At 51.5% G+C, this 18,113-nt stretch overlaps 1 protein-coding gene across 4 annotated transcripts in view; it reads left to right on the forward strand.

Moving 5' to 3' along the window:
• Positions 1 to 651: 651 nt before the first annotated feature.
• The window catches only part of ST8SIA2 (ST8 alpha-N-acetyl-neuraminide alpha-2,8-sialyltransferase 2), a 67,003-nt gene continuing 49,541 nt past the window's right edge, over positions 652 to 18,113 (forward strand). For 3 of the 4 annotated variants that reach the window (XR_010404844.1, XR_010404843.1, XM_045899467.3), the window contains exon 1: positions 655 to 969. Coding sequence is in view for 2 of the 4 variants with exons in the window: in XM_045899467.3 (XP_045755423.1) it covers positions 872 to 969 (98 nt within the window). In the remaining 2 variants the exon portion in view is untranslated. Of the gene's footprint in view, positions 970 to 18,113 lie in introns of all 4 variants that reach the window. The other variant, XM_064569937.1, reaches the window with a different exon arrangement.

The raw sequence follows: 18,113 nt of genomic DNA on the forward strand, positions 1-18,113 counted from the left end.
CGTGACCTCAGGCAACTCGGGGAGCCTCTCCGGATCCAGTCTCGGTTCTGTCGGTGGTGACCAAGATGACCGCCCGGAGGGGGTGGCTTTTAGGGGGCTGAGCACCTCGCCCACAGATTGCAATCAGCATCTCCGCTGAAGTTGGCCTATCTTGGATTATCTCTTCTCTCCTCCCCTTCCCCCACCACCCCTCCTAATTCGTCAACTGCCGAAACATCTGCCTGGTTGAAACCGCCTCCTCGCCGAGCGCCGGGGGCTGTCCCCAGGTGTAGGTCTTTGTGTCGCCAAAACTTTGCGAGAAAGCGAGGGCGCTGGACAAAGAGGAGCGCGGGAGGGCGTTTGCCAGCGGGCTGGGGACGCCGGGCGGTGCGCACTCTTCCCTGGGTTCAGCTCGCTACCCGGACGCCCGCGGTGCCCCGAGCCCAGCCTCCCTCGGCGGGGAGTGGCGGTTTCTGGCCACATCCGAGCGCCCTGGGGAGCTGAAAGAAGCCAGGCGGGAGGAGCAAAGGCGGATGGCTGGACCTAGGAGTTGACTAGGGTGGGAGGAGGCGAGCAGAGGCGCCGAGCAAAGCTGTCAAACTGCACTCTGAGCCCCGCGCGGGGCGGAGGAGGGAGGGGAGGGGAAAGGGAGGGGAGGAGGAGGGAGGGGAGGAGGAGGGCGGGAGCGGAAAGGGAGCGAGCGAGCTCGCCGCGCCTGAGCAACCCCTGTCTGCCGCTGTCGCCGCCGCCGCCGCTGGCCCGCACTCGCCCGGAGCGCAGGGTGTCTGCCCCGCTGCGCGCCGCGCGCGGAGGCTCCGGCGCCTGCCGCTGCGCCCTCCAGCCCCCGCTCCTCGCGCCGGCCCGCGCGGCTCCCGGCGGGCGCGAACCCACCATGCAGCTGCAGTTCCGGAGCTGGATGCTGGCTGCGCTCACGCTGCTCGTGGTCTTCCTCATCTTCGCAGACATCTCGGAGATCGAAGAAGAAACCGGGTAAATAGCTGCGCCCAGGCCCGTGCAGAGCCCTGGCGGGATCTCTCCCACCCCGGTACTCCGCCCCCCACACCCGCTTTGTGTGCGCCGCGCCCCCCTATCGCTCAGCTGGAGAAGTGGGGGAAGGTTTTGGCCCGGGGAGGCGGTGCCGGGGGACCGGGACGCTTTGGGGAGCGGAGCATGGGGGCGCGGCTGCCGTGGGGTGTCCCCAAGCCGGGAGCACGGGCAGCCTCCAGCTGGCCCGCGTCAGGGAGCAGACTCGCCTACCCTACCCCCCCTTCCCTAGCGTGTCCGCGAGCGATGTCGCCGGGGTCGAGGGAGGGCGCCGGGGAGTGTCTGGGGTGGGCGGAGGGGCCGAGAGTGGAGGAGGCAGGAGTTTCTTTGTCTCCAGCTCGGCCGCTTTCTCGCCTTGGCAAAGTGGGCAGGGGGCGCGCGGGGATCTCTGCGCTGGGGGAGGGGATCCCCGGGTTGGAACGGAGGGCGGTGTCTCTGCACTGGCTCGCGGTAAGGGGAGTGTCCCCAGTACCTACGGACTGGCACACGATCCTCCCGCCGGCCCGGGAGCCCGGCGTTAGGGCGCCGGCTGGTACCGCTAGCGGCGGAGCGCGCAGGGCTGGGCTGAGACTCTCTCCCTCGCCTGGCTTTGGACGCTCAGCTAACCCCACGGCGCCCCCTGCGCCCCCGGCTTCGCGTGCGCTCTCATTGCGGAGACGGAAACCTTTCGGGAAAGTCTGTATCGCCGCCGGGTGGTCTTCGGGGCCCCCAGGCGCGCTGTCTCGCCCGGGCTTCTCTCCCGATCTCTCCAGAGGTGGGGCGGGACCGCGAGCCCCTGCCCTGGCGCGGGACTTCGAGGAGTGCGCGCTTGCGGCGCGGGACGCACCCGCCGTCGGTCCTGGAGGCTGGGACTCGTGCCCCGCCCGGCAGCCTCCAGCACGCTCGGCCGGGTCTCTCTGCTTCGGCGCCACAAAGAGCGTCCAATCCGCGGCGGGCAGGTGGGGAGGCAGCTAGGGTTCTGAGGGGCCCTGAGGAGAGCTTCCTGGCCCAGGGCAGGGAAAAGGTGAGGTCGCCGAGTGGGCAGAAGGTCCCCTCCTCCTTGGGGCTAGAGCCGAGCCTGGCGCCCTACTTGAGTCCCGCCCCGCGTGCGCCCCCTCCTTTGTCCCATTTGTTTCATTCATTATCAGCTCGAGTTGGAGGGCCCGCTACGCTGACAGGTCCCTCAAAGGGAAATGCCAGGATCCCGAGGCCCTAAGGAGCCAAACCTGGGGCAGGCGCCAACTTCCTGCTTTCTCCTTTTCTCCCTGCCCCTTCCCATCTCAGAAACCCAGGAATTCCTTCTGTGAACTCCACCACACTTCAAGAACCCCTCCCTGTCTGCCTCCTCCTCTTCCTCATCCTCGGTTTCCCCAAAGCTCCGAAAACTTTCACAAATACGGTTCCGTTAATACGTGACGCGCTCCCATGCGGAAATAGAGAAATCCGTTACTTTCCATAGCTGTTCGCCTCAAAAACCAGGGTCGGAGAGGAAATCAGGAAAGCCAAGTCGTGGGTGATGGATGACCCGGTGAGGAGGGCCTTCCTCTTGGTTCTCCCTCTCTTCTCCCAGCTGTGGGCTCTGCTTGGCCGGACTACTTGCTGACCTTGACAGGTGAGAGGGAAGGACCAGCAGCTGCCCATTGTTCTGCTATAGAAACGTAAGAAGTGTGGAGCTCATTCAGGGATCCCTGGCTTACCCATTCACTGAACTTTTACTGAATAGCTTCTACATGCCAGGGACTTTTAATTTTTAAAATGCAATCAGGAAATCATTTTGCACACAATGCTGCACTTTCCTGCCAAATGCTTTACAGAGCCCTCCACCCCCCACTCCACATCAGGTTATTCGAACAGGGTATCCAGGGATAAGCTCCTAGGCCAGAGCTAAGAAGGGCATTTACCTATATATTTAAAACCCAGAGCTCCTCTGCTATGGGTGTGCCCTGGGACCTGTTTCATTAGGGAGGGGAGTGTCTGTTTGGGCTGACCCTGGGAAAAATTGTCAGATGGGTCAAATGTGTAATCTTCTGTGGCATTATCCCTCCTTCTTGGTGTCCCTGTCCTCAGGCTGACCCCTGGCTAGACCAGTTTTGACCCAGGCTTGAGACATCTCCCCCAGTCAATCCCTCCCCCAGTCCCACCCCCAGTCTGTCCCACACATGTTTAAGTGGAGTGGAGGCATATCTGGGATTTGGCAGGGCTGGAGGAAGAAGGACATCGGGCAGAGGACCAGAATCCCAACAGGTCTGATGTCTGCTTAGAAGCCAGGTTCCAAGCTCAGTCACTTTAATCCTTGGAACTACCCCAACTTTGAGTGGCCAGCCAGGGCTCAGTGGGTTAAGGGCCCTGGCACAGTGGCCAGTGAGGGGTGCCAGGAGTGGGGCTCTGTCTTTCTCATCTTATTCCTTCCTGGGAGACCTGGATGCATATTCAAGACCATGGTGCCTCTGAACCAGCCGTGCCCACCCTTCCCCAACTTGATCTCGACCTGCACCAGGGACGATTGCAAATTACCTGCCAGTGTCAGTCCCTGGAAGAAAACATTAGTTCTATAAACGGATGGTTGTTTCTGGAAGGGGGGACCCTATGGTGTTGTTAGGAAGGGAGGAAGGAAGACGTCTCTTTCTGGAGTAAGTGTTCAAGGATTAAGGAATGAGAAGTGAATGAGGAAAGAGAATTGCACACGCATTGTCTGGTGGAACAAAAGTGAAATACACTTTGCTTAAGCTCTTGATCCCCTTTCTTCTAAAATGAAGCTTTTGGTATGGTAGTCTCAGAGGTCCTGTCTTGCCCAAGGGATCATACAATGGGTTGCGAGGGGCAGGTTTTTCTTCCTGAAGCTTTTTCTGAGAGACTCGTTTCTTTTCCTCAGTGATGATTTTCAACTTCTAACTTGCTTGCTTGTGGAAACGCCTCCCTGGGGCTGAAAGGGAAAAGGAAATGTAGAAAGATGAGTTCTCTGCAAAGCACTCAAAGAGCGAATTCAAATTCTGTATCAGACATTGGGTGGGGCTTTGATAAAACAGCCTCCATCAATTCATGCAGTGCCCCAATTTTTAGACCAAGTTATAAGCTAAAATGTTTTTTCTGATTGTCCCCTGAGCTTTAGTCTTGAGGGTAACTTACAAGAGAGGGGAGTGAGGCCTGACTCTCTTATCCACCGAGGTGTCCCCAGAACCCGGCGCACAGAGGCGTTCAATAAACTTCTATTGCACTGGCCCAGTGATGGGCACATATGGTATCTTTGGGCAAAGCAGACACCCACGCAGCCTTAGGATGGGAAGGAAGTGTGAGGTTCCTCCTAGGAAACCTCTTTTTTTACAGTTAGTATAAATGTGACCCTGCGAAGCAATATCGCCTATCCAATATCACACCCTGACCTGGTAAAGAGAGGACAAGCCTGCACAAGTCTCCTTATTTGCAACCCAATGCCCTCATCCCCAAATGAGCTCCTTGAACATAGTCTCTGGTTTAAAAAAAGGTTACTAGTGGGCGCCTGGGTGGCTCAGTCGTTGGGCGTCTGCCTTCGGCTCGGGTCATGGTCCCAGGGTCCTGGGATCGAGTCCCACATCGGGCTCCCTGCTCAGCGGGAAGCCTGCTTCTCCCTCTCCCTCTCCCCCTGCTTGTGTTCCCTCTCTCCTCGTCTCTCTGTCAAATAAATAGATAAAAAATCTTTAAAAAAAAAAAGCTATTAAAAAAAAGAAGGTAACTAGTAATAATAGTAATAATAATGATAATGGTGAAGATGCAGGTGATGATGGTCATTAGCATTTATTGATTTATTGAGTGCTGGCTATGAGCCAGGAGCCATTCCAAGCACTTCATTGATCTTAACACATCTTTTCGTCATGGCAACCCAATAGTCACCTCCCCGGGGCAACAAGAGCTCCTACTGGTCGAACTCTGTGTGCCAGACTCTGGGCTAATGGCTTTAAAGTAGTACTTTGCTCAATCCTCTTGAACCTCTTTAAGTTGGTACTGTGGCTATCTCCGGGTTGTCAGTGAGGAAACTGAGGCTCAGAGAGGTTTGGTGATCAAGCAAGGGACCCTAGTTCTGTGAGAAGCCAAAGACCACCTTGCTAGACTGCCCTGTCCTCTGGGTTCTTTCGCCCTGCAATAATACTACGGAATGGGTCTCAGAACTTAACTCATTTCCCAGGGATGTTGCCCAGGCCGAGAGTTTTCCTAAGAGCGTGGTCTGGCCTCAGCAGCTTGCAAAGAGGGAAGGAGAGTGAAGGAGACTGTGGGAAGGACGGAGGGCTCGTGTGTGTCCCTGAAATGCCCCTTTGGTCCCATCAAGTTCAGTGTGATGCTAGAGGACAGTTTGGGGCACTATTTGGCCCCTGGCTTGCCAGACAAGCTCACGTGCCACAGGCAGGAGCATCCTAGACTCACAGGTGGGGCCTGGGGCTGAAGCTTCCGGAGAGAAGACTCCCATCCATTTGCAAATCTGATTCGGATGTCAATTGAAAGAGAATTCTGGCATCTACACACCATATGATTGGGCACCTGGGGGCCTGGAGCAGGTGTGATTGTAGAGATATTTCGCAACGGGTCCCTGTGAACACTGGCCTATTGGCATGGACGTCTGACTGGTCAGGACAGATGCCATCCAGGCACCCTGGCCAGGGGTCCCTGTTCACCCCAGGCAGACATCAGGCCACGACTGGGGAGAGTTAAGACGGGGGGCAGGGCTAGCTCTGGTCCTTGGCTGTGACCAGGTCTGTGAGGAGGCAGCCGCTGTGGCCATCAGCCAGGAGTGAGGTGAGGTGCACCTTTTGGTGGTGGGTGAGTGCAGGCTGATGTGAAAGAAAATGAGCTCCTCTTTGAGCACTTGAAGTGCAGGCACCTTGTAAGAAGAATACATATTTGCTCAAGACGATGCAATCTTTTTTTTTTTTTGGAAAAAGCTCATTCTTCTTCCCAATCCTGATGTACTTCCCTCTCATATAAACATGACTGGAGGATAAAATAGGAGAGAGAAAACTCTGGTTTTTAACTCACTTGCTCCAAGTCCTGTTGCCAACTGTTCCTAGCATCAAATTTAAATTGTAAATAGATATCCATCTTAGAAACCGATTCACCACTCAAGGCCTCTTTCCCCTTATAAAGCAGGGTTGCTAGGTTTTAAAATTGTTTAGGTTTTACAAATTGGGGATATTGTAAATTGCAAATTATAAATACTTCTCAGAGAGAGTGGAATTCTAGAAAGGCTCCCATGCTTTGAGCGTGGTGTACAAGGTAATACATAATCTGGCCCCAGCCTCCTGTTTCAACCTCCTTGGGCTCCAGCCATTCTGTTTTGCTCACAGTTTCCTGGAATGAGCCATAACTCCATGCCTCCATGCTTTTGAACGCATTCTTCCTCCTTTTGGGAAAAATCTCTTTGCACACCATTTCCCTCCTGACTCCCACCCCATGCTATCCTACCTTCCCCTGACTCCACCTTCAAGGCTAAGGTTGGTAGCATTTCCTTTGTAAAGCATTCCCAGGGTCCAGACCCTCCCTGGACAGTCTGGGGTGGCCATCCCTCCTGTGGATTACCCTTAGCACACTGTCATGCCAGTATCTACACCAATGGAGAGGGCCTCAACAATTCTGTTTTATTTCTCTCTGCCCCCGGCCCCTGGTGATAAGCATATGGTTTAGTGCATGAAACGCATAATATAGTTTTCGGGCCTAGGATGTGGCAAAAATAAGCTTTCAGTCTTCTCCCAAAGGTCTATACTATTCTTTTTTTTAAAAGATTTTATTTATTTATTTGACAGAGAGAGAGCACGCACAAGCACAAGCAGGGGGAGAGGCAGGCAGAGGGAGAGGGAGAAGCAGGCTCCTTGGGGAGCAGAGAGCCCGACACAGAGCTCGATCCCAGGACCCTGGGATCATGACCTGAGCCAAAGGCAGACGCTTCACTAATTGAGCTACCCAGGTACCCCTATACTATTTTAATAACAAGTAAACACCCTCTACTTACTTGGAAGGTCCTGCTTTTCTCACCTTAGGTATCCGCCCAGTTAAGGGCGTTGTTCATCATCCTAGAAGGTCGGAGGCGGACCAGTGGAAAAGCCCTTTCTAGTTTGTAAAAGTAGAGGGCCCAGTGGTTAGGTTTCCAGCTGCCAGTTCAGATAAAAACCAAAGCTGTCGAGACCCACCTCCACGCCTCTGTTCAGCCCTTGACTCTCCAGAGAGCAGGCTTAACTTAGAGCCAACTCTTTCCTTCCAAGGGCTGGTCCCCAGAATGGATGCTGGAAGTTGTGTGTTTGAAACATTGAGAGAGTATGAAATGTGAGGTCAGGCCAGTGTGTGGGATCTCCAAGACTTTTCTTATTAAACATTTTTAAGTGGTGCTTTGATTTGCAAACACTGATCAAACCAGGGAACCGTGATGGATGGGTCAACACTGTGGCAGCTGCGTGGACCCTAGAGAAGCTCCAGAACCTCCTATCTCTTAGCTCTCTCAAGCAAAAGTGAGTTCTGGAGACAAGATGGAACGATACAGGGAAAGGACTGTGGGAGGTGCAGAAACATAAACGATGTCATGGGGGAGGGGTAGAGCAGGAGGGGGGTGTGCATCAGGTGGCTGTCTGTCTCCTGCAGGGGGTGGGGGGTGGGGGAGGGGTGGAGCAGGAGGGGGTGCGCATCAGGTGGCTGTCTCCTGCGGGGGGCGTGGGGTCGGTCCATTTCTCCAAGAGAAGCCCCCGGGGTGAGAGACACTTGGGTGCCATCTGCGTCCAGGAAAACCATCTCCTGTGTCTGAATGACTGCCGGTCTGGGGCTTGTCCTTAAGTGTTGAGATTAGTCACTCTCCTGGATGGCAGCTGGGCTGGTTTTAAATTCTCCCCAGTCGCCTGCAGTCAGTCACTCGGCTAGGAAGCCGCCCGGTGTCCTGACGGGACCTGTTTGTCCCAGCATTTTCTCAGCTTCAGCTGTCACAGACTTCACAGTGGCAAAGGGAACTGCTCCATCCGGGGAGATGGATACAAGCCATGTATCCGTGTTATACGCCAGGAGCGGCTCCTCCTGACACTTGTCCACTTGGAATCCTGACTCGCTGCTCTTGGAGATCCAGCGTCCCGCCTTCCGATGTGTGTGTGTGGGGGGGGGAGGGGGGGTGTGTGTGTTCCTAAATTGCTCTGCAAGAAGGAGGCTCTCGCTTTGTCGGAGAGTTTCCCCAGCACCTTTTTTGTTCTGACTGGGGGAATACAGAGGCCCTCAGCCCTGCCTCCCAGCCCCTTTTCCATGCTCAAGGCGACAATTTTTCCTCCTCCTCTGGCCTCTTAGTCAGCGGCGGGGGAATCGAAATGACCCCGAGGTCAGCGGTCCCCAAGGCTGATCTGCAGAAGACCGGGGATCCAAAAGGGAGAAGAAAAGAAAGAAGAAAAAGAAAAAGCACAACGTGTCCATGACAATTATGTTCATTTCAAGTTGCTAACCACCAATCCTGAGAATGACTCTTCTTTGTTCTAAGATGATGTTCTTCTTTCCTTTGGGGTGTAAAGGTGTCCTCTCTTTCCTGAGAGAGGGCAATGGTCTTCCGTGGCCGAGGAGGTTGGTGACCCTGTGACTCCCCGACCCCAATTTTGGGGAAATGTTACCGATCCCTGAAATCTAACAGTCTGGGGTCCGAGTGTGCCTTGAAGGGTAAGCGGGGGGGATGGCTTCACTCCTCACACATCTTTTCCTCTCAGAGGTGGACGCCGCAGAGAATAACGCATCACTCTGGGGTGTCTGCTCTGCGCTGAATGATACTTGAAGCCCGTTAGCCTTCTTCACAACCTGTCCTCTCAGCAATCCTGTGAGGGCTGTGCTACTCTTACCTCCATTTCACAGATGAGGAAACTGAGGCACGGAGCAGTTAAGGAATGGGACCAAAGTCACACAGCTAGTAAGCTGCAGAGCTGGTATTTGAACCCAGGCTGCGGGGAGCAAGGAGAACTACCCAGAAATGATGTACTAAATGGCATCTGGTGGCACATCTGGGAAATCTACACACACCTCCTTCCAGAGGCTAAAGCTGGGAAACTTGAAGGTCTGTGGGGAGCAACGGTACTGAGAGAGAGCTCCAGGGCAGTGGAAGGAAGCTGGCTGGGAGGGGACAGGCTGGTGCAGGGAGGTGGCATGTGCCCAGGGAGCCCCGTTTTCCAGGGACTGACACGTGTGCACCGTTCCACTCCCTTAAACCCCACAACCACCCCGTTTGCCCATTTGCAGATGAGGAAGGGGAGGCCCAGAGAGGTACCAGGATTTGCTAAGGTCACACAGGTGGGAAACTGAGGCACTGGAATCCCAGGCAGGCTTGCCTGACGCCACAGCCCACGCAGGCCTTAGCTACTTTGGGTACTGGAATTATGGGGCTGCTGCCCTATTCCAACAGCTCCCTCTGTCCCACACAGAGAGTTTGTAAAGGGAAGCTGGGGACATCTGAGACATCAGGAAAGGCTCATGGCAGGTCAGAGGAGCCCCCCAGACGCAGTGCTGGCTGCTGCCGTCGAGCGCCCCATTTCAGCGGATGCTGAGGAAGGGGCAGCCACACTTGCACTCTGCCCAGGGAGGTGTGGGCGTGTGTTGTTAGCTCCCCAGCTCCGATTTCCAGAATAAGAACATTGGCTGCGCTTGGAGGAGCGATATCCAGGATTAATTCACACCTTCTTTCTCGGTAAATGCCAGCGTGGCTTAAATAATGAAGGGAGGAGGCATAAGATCTCCAGAGAAAATGAGTTGGTAAATTGATAGGGTTGGTGACTTTCAGTTGCTATTCTCCTGTAAGAAGCAAAGCCTCTCCGGGGCGCCTGGGTGGCTCAGTTGGTTAAGCGTCTGCCTTCGGCTCAGGTTGTGATCTTAGGGTCCTGGGATGGAGCCCCTCATCGGGCTCCCTGCTCAGCGGGGAGCCTGCTTCTCCCTCCCCCTCTGCCACTCCCCCTGCTCATGCACTCCCTCATGCTCTCTGTCAAGTAGATAAATAAAAGCTTAAAAAAGAAGAAGAAGAAGCAAAGCCTCTCTGACTGTACCTCCATGGTTCCCAAAACTTGGGATTTGACCCTCAGAGGACTCTGTATGATGTCTGACTGTACCCGGATCAATAGGTTGAGTTCCGAGGAGAAGCAAAGAGAAGAGCAAGACAGAAACCCCCAGGGCTGTATCCATCCTGGCCTGCTCAGGATGCCTCTTAGGCCGTGGAACGCAAGGACAGCGTGCTGGCAAATGGCCTTGCTCAGATCCGCGGCGGTCCAGCCTTGGGCGTGGAACCAGCCAAGACTCTGAAGCCCCTTCCCTGGCCTGCCTGGTGCTCCCCACTAAAGCTCTAACCTCCAGCAGTGTCAGAATAACTCGCTTAGGTCTTCACTGTAAATTTCTCCCAGCTGCCGATGTGAGGATAACTATGGGAAGATTGAGGCTCTCATCTCTGGAGAAACACTCCCTGTGTGACCTCAGGCAGGTGACCTCACCTCTCAGAGCCCCAGCTTCCTAATCTAAATAACGGGGTTAATAATATCCAACTCACAGTGTTCTGAGGTTTAAATAAAACACACATCATGGGAATGAAAAATGGTGCAGCCATGATGGAAATCAGTGTGGCGGTTCCTCAAAAAAATTAAAACTAGAATTACCATAGGCTCTAGCACTCCCACTTCTGGGTGTGGACCCAGAAGAACTGAAAGCAGGGGCTCGAACAGGTATTTGTATACCCATGTTCATAGCAGTAGTATTTGCAGTAGCCAAAAGATGCCCAAGGATGGATGAAAGGATAAGTAAAATGTGGCATATAGGTATGAGGGGATGTTACTCAGCCTTAAAAAGGAGGGACATTCTCACACAGGCTACACTATGACATGGATGGACCTTGAGGACATTATGCTAAGTGCAATAAACCGATCACAAAAGGACAAATACTGTCTGATGCCATCTCCATGAGGTGCCGAGAGTCATCAAATTCCCAGAGACAGAAAGATGAATGGTGGTTGCTGGGGGCTGGGGGAGGAAGGAGTTATTATTTAATATGTACGGAGTTTCAGTTTTGCGAGATGAGAAGAACTCTGGAGATGGGTTATACAACATCGTGAATGTCCTTAACACGACTGAACCATACAGTTAAAAATGGTTAAGATGGGAAATTTTATGTTATGTGTATATTAACCACAATTAAAAACACACATATGGATGCGAACCGCCAAAAAGAGCACCTGGCAGGTGCTCAAGACACATTGATTTATTTTAAGAGGGTGGTTATGCTTTTAACCAAGCAACATCAATGGGAGTACTATTTAATTCAAAAAACAATAGAGTACCAAAAAGCATGGTGGGGAGGAAGTAGAAGGAGAAAAAGGAAGAAGGAATATAGACCTAGATTTACAGAAATACAAACCACTTGCTGGAGGTGGCCAAATACCCAACACTTGGGATTTAGGATTGTGGAAAGTGCAAACACAGGATTTCTTTGTTGTACTCTGTGAATACTTGTGGCCTGCCTGCCCGTCTAAGTTCAGTGGAGGGGCCCATGAGGTCTCATAAAAGCCCAAGCTGCATGGAAGGCACAGAATGGTGAGGGGAGTAGGTGGGGTAGGGGGATAGACAGCCCAAACCACCCTCCCACCCAGATCTAGGTCCTTATGGCTGCCTCTTGCCTTAGCACCTGCATCAGGATAGCCTCGGTAAGTGTTTTTGGGTCAATGGTCAATCTGAAAAAAAGAAGAGAGCCCCCAAATGCTAGCCCCCAGAGATTTAGCTCTCTCTGGCCTGGGAAGGGCTGAGATACAGCTGTATCTCTCTCTTTTAGGCTCAGGCCACACAGTTCCCCTAACACAGGAGGAATGAGCAAGTGCCGTGGATTCCAGCGGCAGGAAGTGCCAAAGCTATGGCTCAGCATCCCATGAGGGTTGTAAGAAAGAGTGCTAGCCCCACCCCAGGGTTTCTGATTCAGCAGGTCTGGAGTGCGGTCTGAGAGTCCAAATCTCAAATGAATAAGTTCCAGGTGATGCTGTTACCCTTGGTGCCTCCAAGGATCACACTCGGAGAACCACGGGGCTAGAGCCTTGTCACTCAAAGGGTGGTCCTCAGACCAGCCACATGGCATCATCTGGAGTTTTGGTGGAAATGCAAAATCTCAGGCCTCACCGTAGACCCTAATGAAATTGAATCTGCATCATTATAAGACCCCAGGTGATTTGTATGAACACTCCCTCCATTGGTGGGAATAGCTGGTTTCCTGGCCTTCTGCAGAGCCCCAGCCCAAGTCAGTGAGGTTGGCCCATCAGACCAGGGGAAACTTGTCCAAGGATCCCTGTTACCCATCACAGAGTTGGCCTAGAGTTACTCTCAAATGTCAGAAAAACTTATGAATAGTTATTATTATAGCCACTCACTGGATGCCTATATATGCACCAGGAGCTTTTCATACATTATTTCACACATTTATTATAAAATGTCTACAAAACCCACTTTATGGAGAGGTAAACTGAGACTCAGGTAAAGTAACTGCTTCCTAAACTCAGAAAAAGAGAACTGAATTTTCTCAAGGTCTAGATGGCCATTTCCCAGGTGCTGGAGATTCAGCCCCAGGGATTAGCCTGCTTCTCTCTCTGCCCCTCCCCAGATGAGGCCCAAGACATGAGGCAAGGCAAGGAGAAATCCCAGCCAAGGGTGGAACTGATTTATGAAATCAGTTTTTTAAGGAGGCTGCAGTCAGTGTGTCTATACCAGAAACAACCTCAACCCAGAGCTACAGCACATGGTTGAAATTTCCAGAGAAGCTGGACAGCAAAGCCCTCGTTGGCTGGATCATTAAGCCCCCTCATGAGCTTGGCTGGGATGTGGTCATTCACACAGGAAATGGCCCCCCTTCCCTGTTGGTATACGCAGTAACAGTACCCTGGAGTTCCTGGGGTTCCTGGGTGGTTTTGGTGGCTTACCCAGCCTGCAGTCTCATCCCAAACTCTGCTCTGTTACAGAAAGCAGAGGAATTGAGGTGGGGGAAGACTCTGGGGGTGATCAGAGATAGGTATAAGGGAGCCCTTAGAACCAACCTGCTCCTTCAGGTAAAGACAGCCTCTGGGCAGGCTGGTAACCAAGAATTTAATTGTATTTATTTTTGCCATTACTTTCTATTTAGGGCAGGGGATATTGGTATTCTATTTATAGCAGTGATATAAAGATTCCTTTTATGATAAATTCATTTACGCTTTTAAGTGAGTCATTGTAAAGAAAAGTATTAAGTCAATAAAGTGGAGTTAGCAAAACCCGAAGGTAGATCCAGGAAAAGACTGATGTCTACGCAGTGATGATGGGCTAGCCTTACTTCCTCCCTGTGATCGTTATCTGCCCCTTTGGTAGCAAAGCTGTGACAATCCTTGCAAAACTTCTATAGAGAGGAAGTGAGTTAATCTTCCCAGAAAGTAACTAGTTACAGAGACACTTGCTCACTGGACCTGGGAAATTGCCCAGGGTACAAATAAGGAATTGGCCAATGAAACAGTCTTGTGAATGCCTCGAAAGGCAAGGGCGATTTAGGCCCAAGAGGCGCCTCACCCCCAGCAACGCCACGAGGTTAGACCCCTATCTCGCAGTCTCCTGACACACTCTACTTCTCTTTTGCGCTGCACCTTATGCTTTGTGTGTCTTGCGTGGTACCTTTCTTGCCTGCGAGATGGTAGCCCTAGGAGGGCTGGGGCCATTGCAGACCTGTGCTTCTTGTGCTTCCAGCTCCTTGCATGGTGCCTCTCAGAGACTAAGTGCTGGTTTGGAGAAAAAAGGAAGGAAAAGAGAGGGGGCAGGAAAGGGGGGGAATTCGTTCCTTGAGGCTCAGAAAGGCCCCTGCTGCCTACATCCTGAGATGGAGTCTACGTTTCTCTCCATGGCCAAAGGAGAGAAAATGTGAATTATACGAGCCCCCCGTAGAACTGTCTGATTTGAAATCCATTAAGTGCCATCCTGTTTACAGAGGAAGCCCTCTTTCCTTTTTCCTGGTTCCATGAAGAAAGACCAGCCCCCCGATAACATAAATATCGCTCGCAGGGTAACTCACGGTTCTATACAGTCTCCGTGACCTGGTACACAGAAGCCAGAAGACTGGAGAAATGTGGCCAGAATCAGGAATCAGGGGAGCTGGTTCCTGGCAGGCTGAGATCAAGCTGATAACGAGGAGATTAATAAAGGTCTGCAACCTCCTCCATCCTGTAGCAGCAAGGAGGGTTTTTAAATCAAGGCTGGTCTGGCTGGCTTAATGGTACCTAATCTTACCTTTTAAAACTGGAACATTTGGGAGTTGAGATCAATTGAGAGAAAATAAAGTAAAATGTGTTGACTTTTGGATTTTTTAGTCTTCATCAGAGTGCCATTGTGTAGTGTTGTTTTTATTTTCTGTCTTGGAAATTGGCGGAGATTAGCTGCTGAGATGATTGTTCAGCCTGGACTAGGCGGTGGTGTATTTACTTTTGTTCTTATTGTTTTCATCCACCACAAGACAACCTCCACGAGAGAAAGGTCCATTTCCGCCCCGTTCACCAATGTGTCCCCAGTGCATGGCACGTGGTAAATGCTCAGTAACGGTTTCTCAAATGTCACATTTTGGCGTGACCAGCACATACTATCTGCCATGGGCCAGTCCGCTGGAAAAGTCTGCTCCTGATAAGGTTAGAAACAGCATGGTGCCCCTGGAGAAAAACTCCCCTGATACCTAGATTCTGTGACAGTTACCGCAAGCTTTATGTGCTCATCACAAAGCCGCACCCAACTCGCTGTACACAAGCCCTGTGTTGGATGCTGGCGCCCTGCAAAGCTGAACCCAGTATAGAGAGAAGGCTCAAGGCGTTTGTGGTCTGACCGGGCAGAGACTTCTTAGGGGTTGATGACAGATGTGTCTGGAGTGAGCAACAATTTGGGGATCTGGGCTTTGGTTGTGGATTCGCCACCACCAGGCCATTCACCTTAAGGGCAGGCCTGAAGCTCTCCGGGCCTCAGTTTCCCTATCTGTAGAATGAACGGGTCTTCTCTGGCTCCAACGCATCACAACTGGGTGCCTCCCTCGATGCGTTTCCCTGTTGGAGGGAGTCCAGACTCACTGGAAATAGCAAATCCTTTTGTTATGCCTCTGAATTCCTTGCCCTGAAATTTTAGAGCAGGGCAATAAATAGGTGCTGGTCTATTTTCACCCACCACCTGCTCTACATTAAACAGAAAAAAAAACGGCCACCATCAGAGAAGGCAAACTTACATACTGAGCACCTGTTACATGCCAGGCATTGCAATAGACACTCTCACGTCTCAATGAAGCGCCTTGATAAACTTGCAAGAGAGGTTCAGTAGCATCACTGTTTCCTGTCTTCCACTACCACTTGGAGAATCATTATATTACAGCAGGACTGGTGTTCCAGATAAGTTATGCTCAATATTCCATGTGTTAGAAAAGCACCTGAGTGTGTGTAATAAAATATAAAAAAGCTGTTATCAAAGATAGCTAAGTTGGGCAGTTTTGGAAGCCTTCTTCCTTTGGTTATCAGGAAGATTCATGTGACCAGCAAGCCTCTCGGGTGTGCAATGGCAGTGCCTGTCCTCAGCGGTGAGCCCTGCCTTGTAATAAAAATGAAAGTGACATTATTGTGCCAACAGCATTGATGATTCGTATTATAGGAGCTCCAAAGAGGGCTGAGGACAAGAAAGGTATTTTCCAGAGGAGGCAGGATCAGGGTGGGACTTGCGTCCAAGGAAGGGTCCAAGGACTTAGCCAGAAAAAGAATGAAGGTGGTGATCCAGATGGGGAGAATGGCCTAAGGCAAAGAAGGTATGAGTGACAGCAAGGAGCTTGGCTGGAGTGGAGGCTTCAGGAGTGCCTGGAGGTGGATGGAAATATGGCAGGACAGAGGGCTCAGAGCCAAGCTGTCAGCACTGAGGATATCACACTTGGTTCTTTTGGGAGCCACTTTGGTTTAAGCTGGGGTCCAAAGACCTCTAAAGAGTCTGTGATGGATCTTAGGAGATCCATGAACCTCTTGAAAGTCTAGGCATTTTTCTGGGCAAAGGATCCACATATTTTAAAGGATTCTCAAAGGGATCCACAAAGCTGAAGAGAAGATGCTATGGACAATAGGGACACTTGAAGCGTTCTGAACAGGATTGTGCAGAGAATATGGGAGCTGCTTAGAGGAGGATGAGCTGGGGAGACCACTCAGGTCATTCACAGGAGGAGCATGAAGGGTATGGGCTGCAGTTGTGTTGATGGAAAGGAAGAGAGAGTTAGGGCATCGTGGTACAGAGAAGAAGTGACAGCACTCTGGGGACCATCAGTGGTGGCTAGGACAATGGTTTGGTCTTAAACATGATGATTATAAAAGGATGCAGTTTATTTATGTGGAGATGAAGACATTTAAAAATCACTGAATCACTAATTATCGGAGCATAGGGACAAAAGTCAGCTGGCTCATTCCCTTTATTCTTCAAGTGTGACAACAAAGGGCCCCGAGATGAGAAGAGATTGTCCATGGTCACGTAGATGGTGGGCAACCAGGGACCAAGCCATAAGAGAATAATATTTAGGAGGGAGATTGTTGGAGATGGAGATTGGAAGCCATTTGTAGGGAGAAGTTGAAGCCAGGAGTGGAGACAAAATCCCTAAAGAAGCAGAGACCCCAGGATTAAGCCTTGGTCATCGCCCTCATTTAGAGGGTGGGAAGGAGAAGCCAAGGTAGCAAAGTCCATGGAGAAGGGTGGACAAAGATGAGAGGGGAACCAAGGGCCCAAAGCAGTGAGCAAGAGAGGTGAGTGCTCCTGGCAGGAGGACCTTAGGTTTGAGGGTGCTCAGGGGCCACTGGGCTTGGCCATCAGCAGGTCCCTGGTGACATTTGGGAGAATGTTGGTGTGAAAGAAGATTTCAAAGAGAGGTCCCTGATCAAAGGGGCAGCGACTACAGTCTGGCCGCACAAGAGGCTTAAGAAGGAAGGAGAAGCATATCAGGGGTGTGGAGACCAGGCAGGAGGAGAATCGTTTACAAAGGAAAGAGTATGCATTTGTAAAAGTAAGGTAGAGAAACAAAGATGAGTGGGAGAAGGACAGGAGAGGTTATATGATAAAGCCACAATGTTGAGGTGAAAATGGGACCAATAACCAGAGTTGGGGAGAGGAAGAGTGGGATGAAGGCTCAGAGACCATATTCTAGAGTGGGGAGTCTCCAGAAACATGAATTTTAAAGGAGGGAAGATCTGGGATCCACCAATCCATCAGGCTCTTCTTACCTGAGCAGACCCATCTGCCTGGGGCTCTTTTCACAGCCCTTTGTGAGTCTGGCTCCTGCTCAGATTTCAGGATTCTGATGGAATGCCGGCTCCTTCGGCAGCTCCTCCCTGTCCCCTACGGAGCTTGCCTCCAGTCCCTACACACCCATCACCACTCCTATTTTCTTCTTAGTGCCACCGAGTACATGTTTACGACTCTGTTCCTTTGCTGGGGTATTTGCCTTTCTTGTATGTGTATGTGTGTGCTTCCTGTCTCCAAAAATTCGATTTTTTTAGAGATTTTATTTATTTACTAGAGAGAGAGAGAGCACAAGCAGGGGGAGTGGCAGAGGGAGAGGGAGAAACAGGCTTTCCACTGAGCAGGGAGCCCGATGAGGGGCTCGATCCCAGGACCCCAGGATCATGACCTGAGCCAAAGGCAGACGCTTAACTGACTGCGCCACCCAGGCGCCCCTCCAAATTTAGATTTTAAGCACCTTCAAACCTGGTGCTATCTGTCTATCCCCACTGTGCCCCCAGCACCCAGCTCAGGGCCTGTCGCATAGTAGGTGCCCAGTAAGTACATGCTAATTGGAAGAAAATGACGGGAAGACAAAGGAATCCAGCCATGACCTATCTCTCTTCTCAGAAGAGTTTTAATGAGAAAAATAATAAAAATAAAGTAAAAATAGCATCTGCCAAGCTGTTTGTATATATTCATTACCTCATTTACTCTTCAAAGTTTACTCACTTTAAGAAGGGAAGAGGCTCAGCTTTAAATACTCTGCTCGTGAAGGCAGAGCTAGGGATCACACCAAAGCTTGTGTTCTTCTGCCACTCTTTTTTTTGACAGTATTGGATCAAAGAGGCATCTCTGTCAAAAAAAATAAAATAAAACAAAATAAAAATGCA

The sequence above is a fragment of the Mirounga angustirostris genome, unplaced genomic scaffold (assembly GCF_029215605.1).
Source record: "Mirounga angustirostris isolate CCGP_5_RB_7025 unplaced genomic scaffold, mMirAng1.0.hap1 SCAF_9, whole genome shotgun sequence".
Taxonomy (NCBI): Eukaryota; Metazoa; Chordata; class Mammalia; order Carnivora; family Phocidae; genus Mirounga; species Mirounga angustirostris.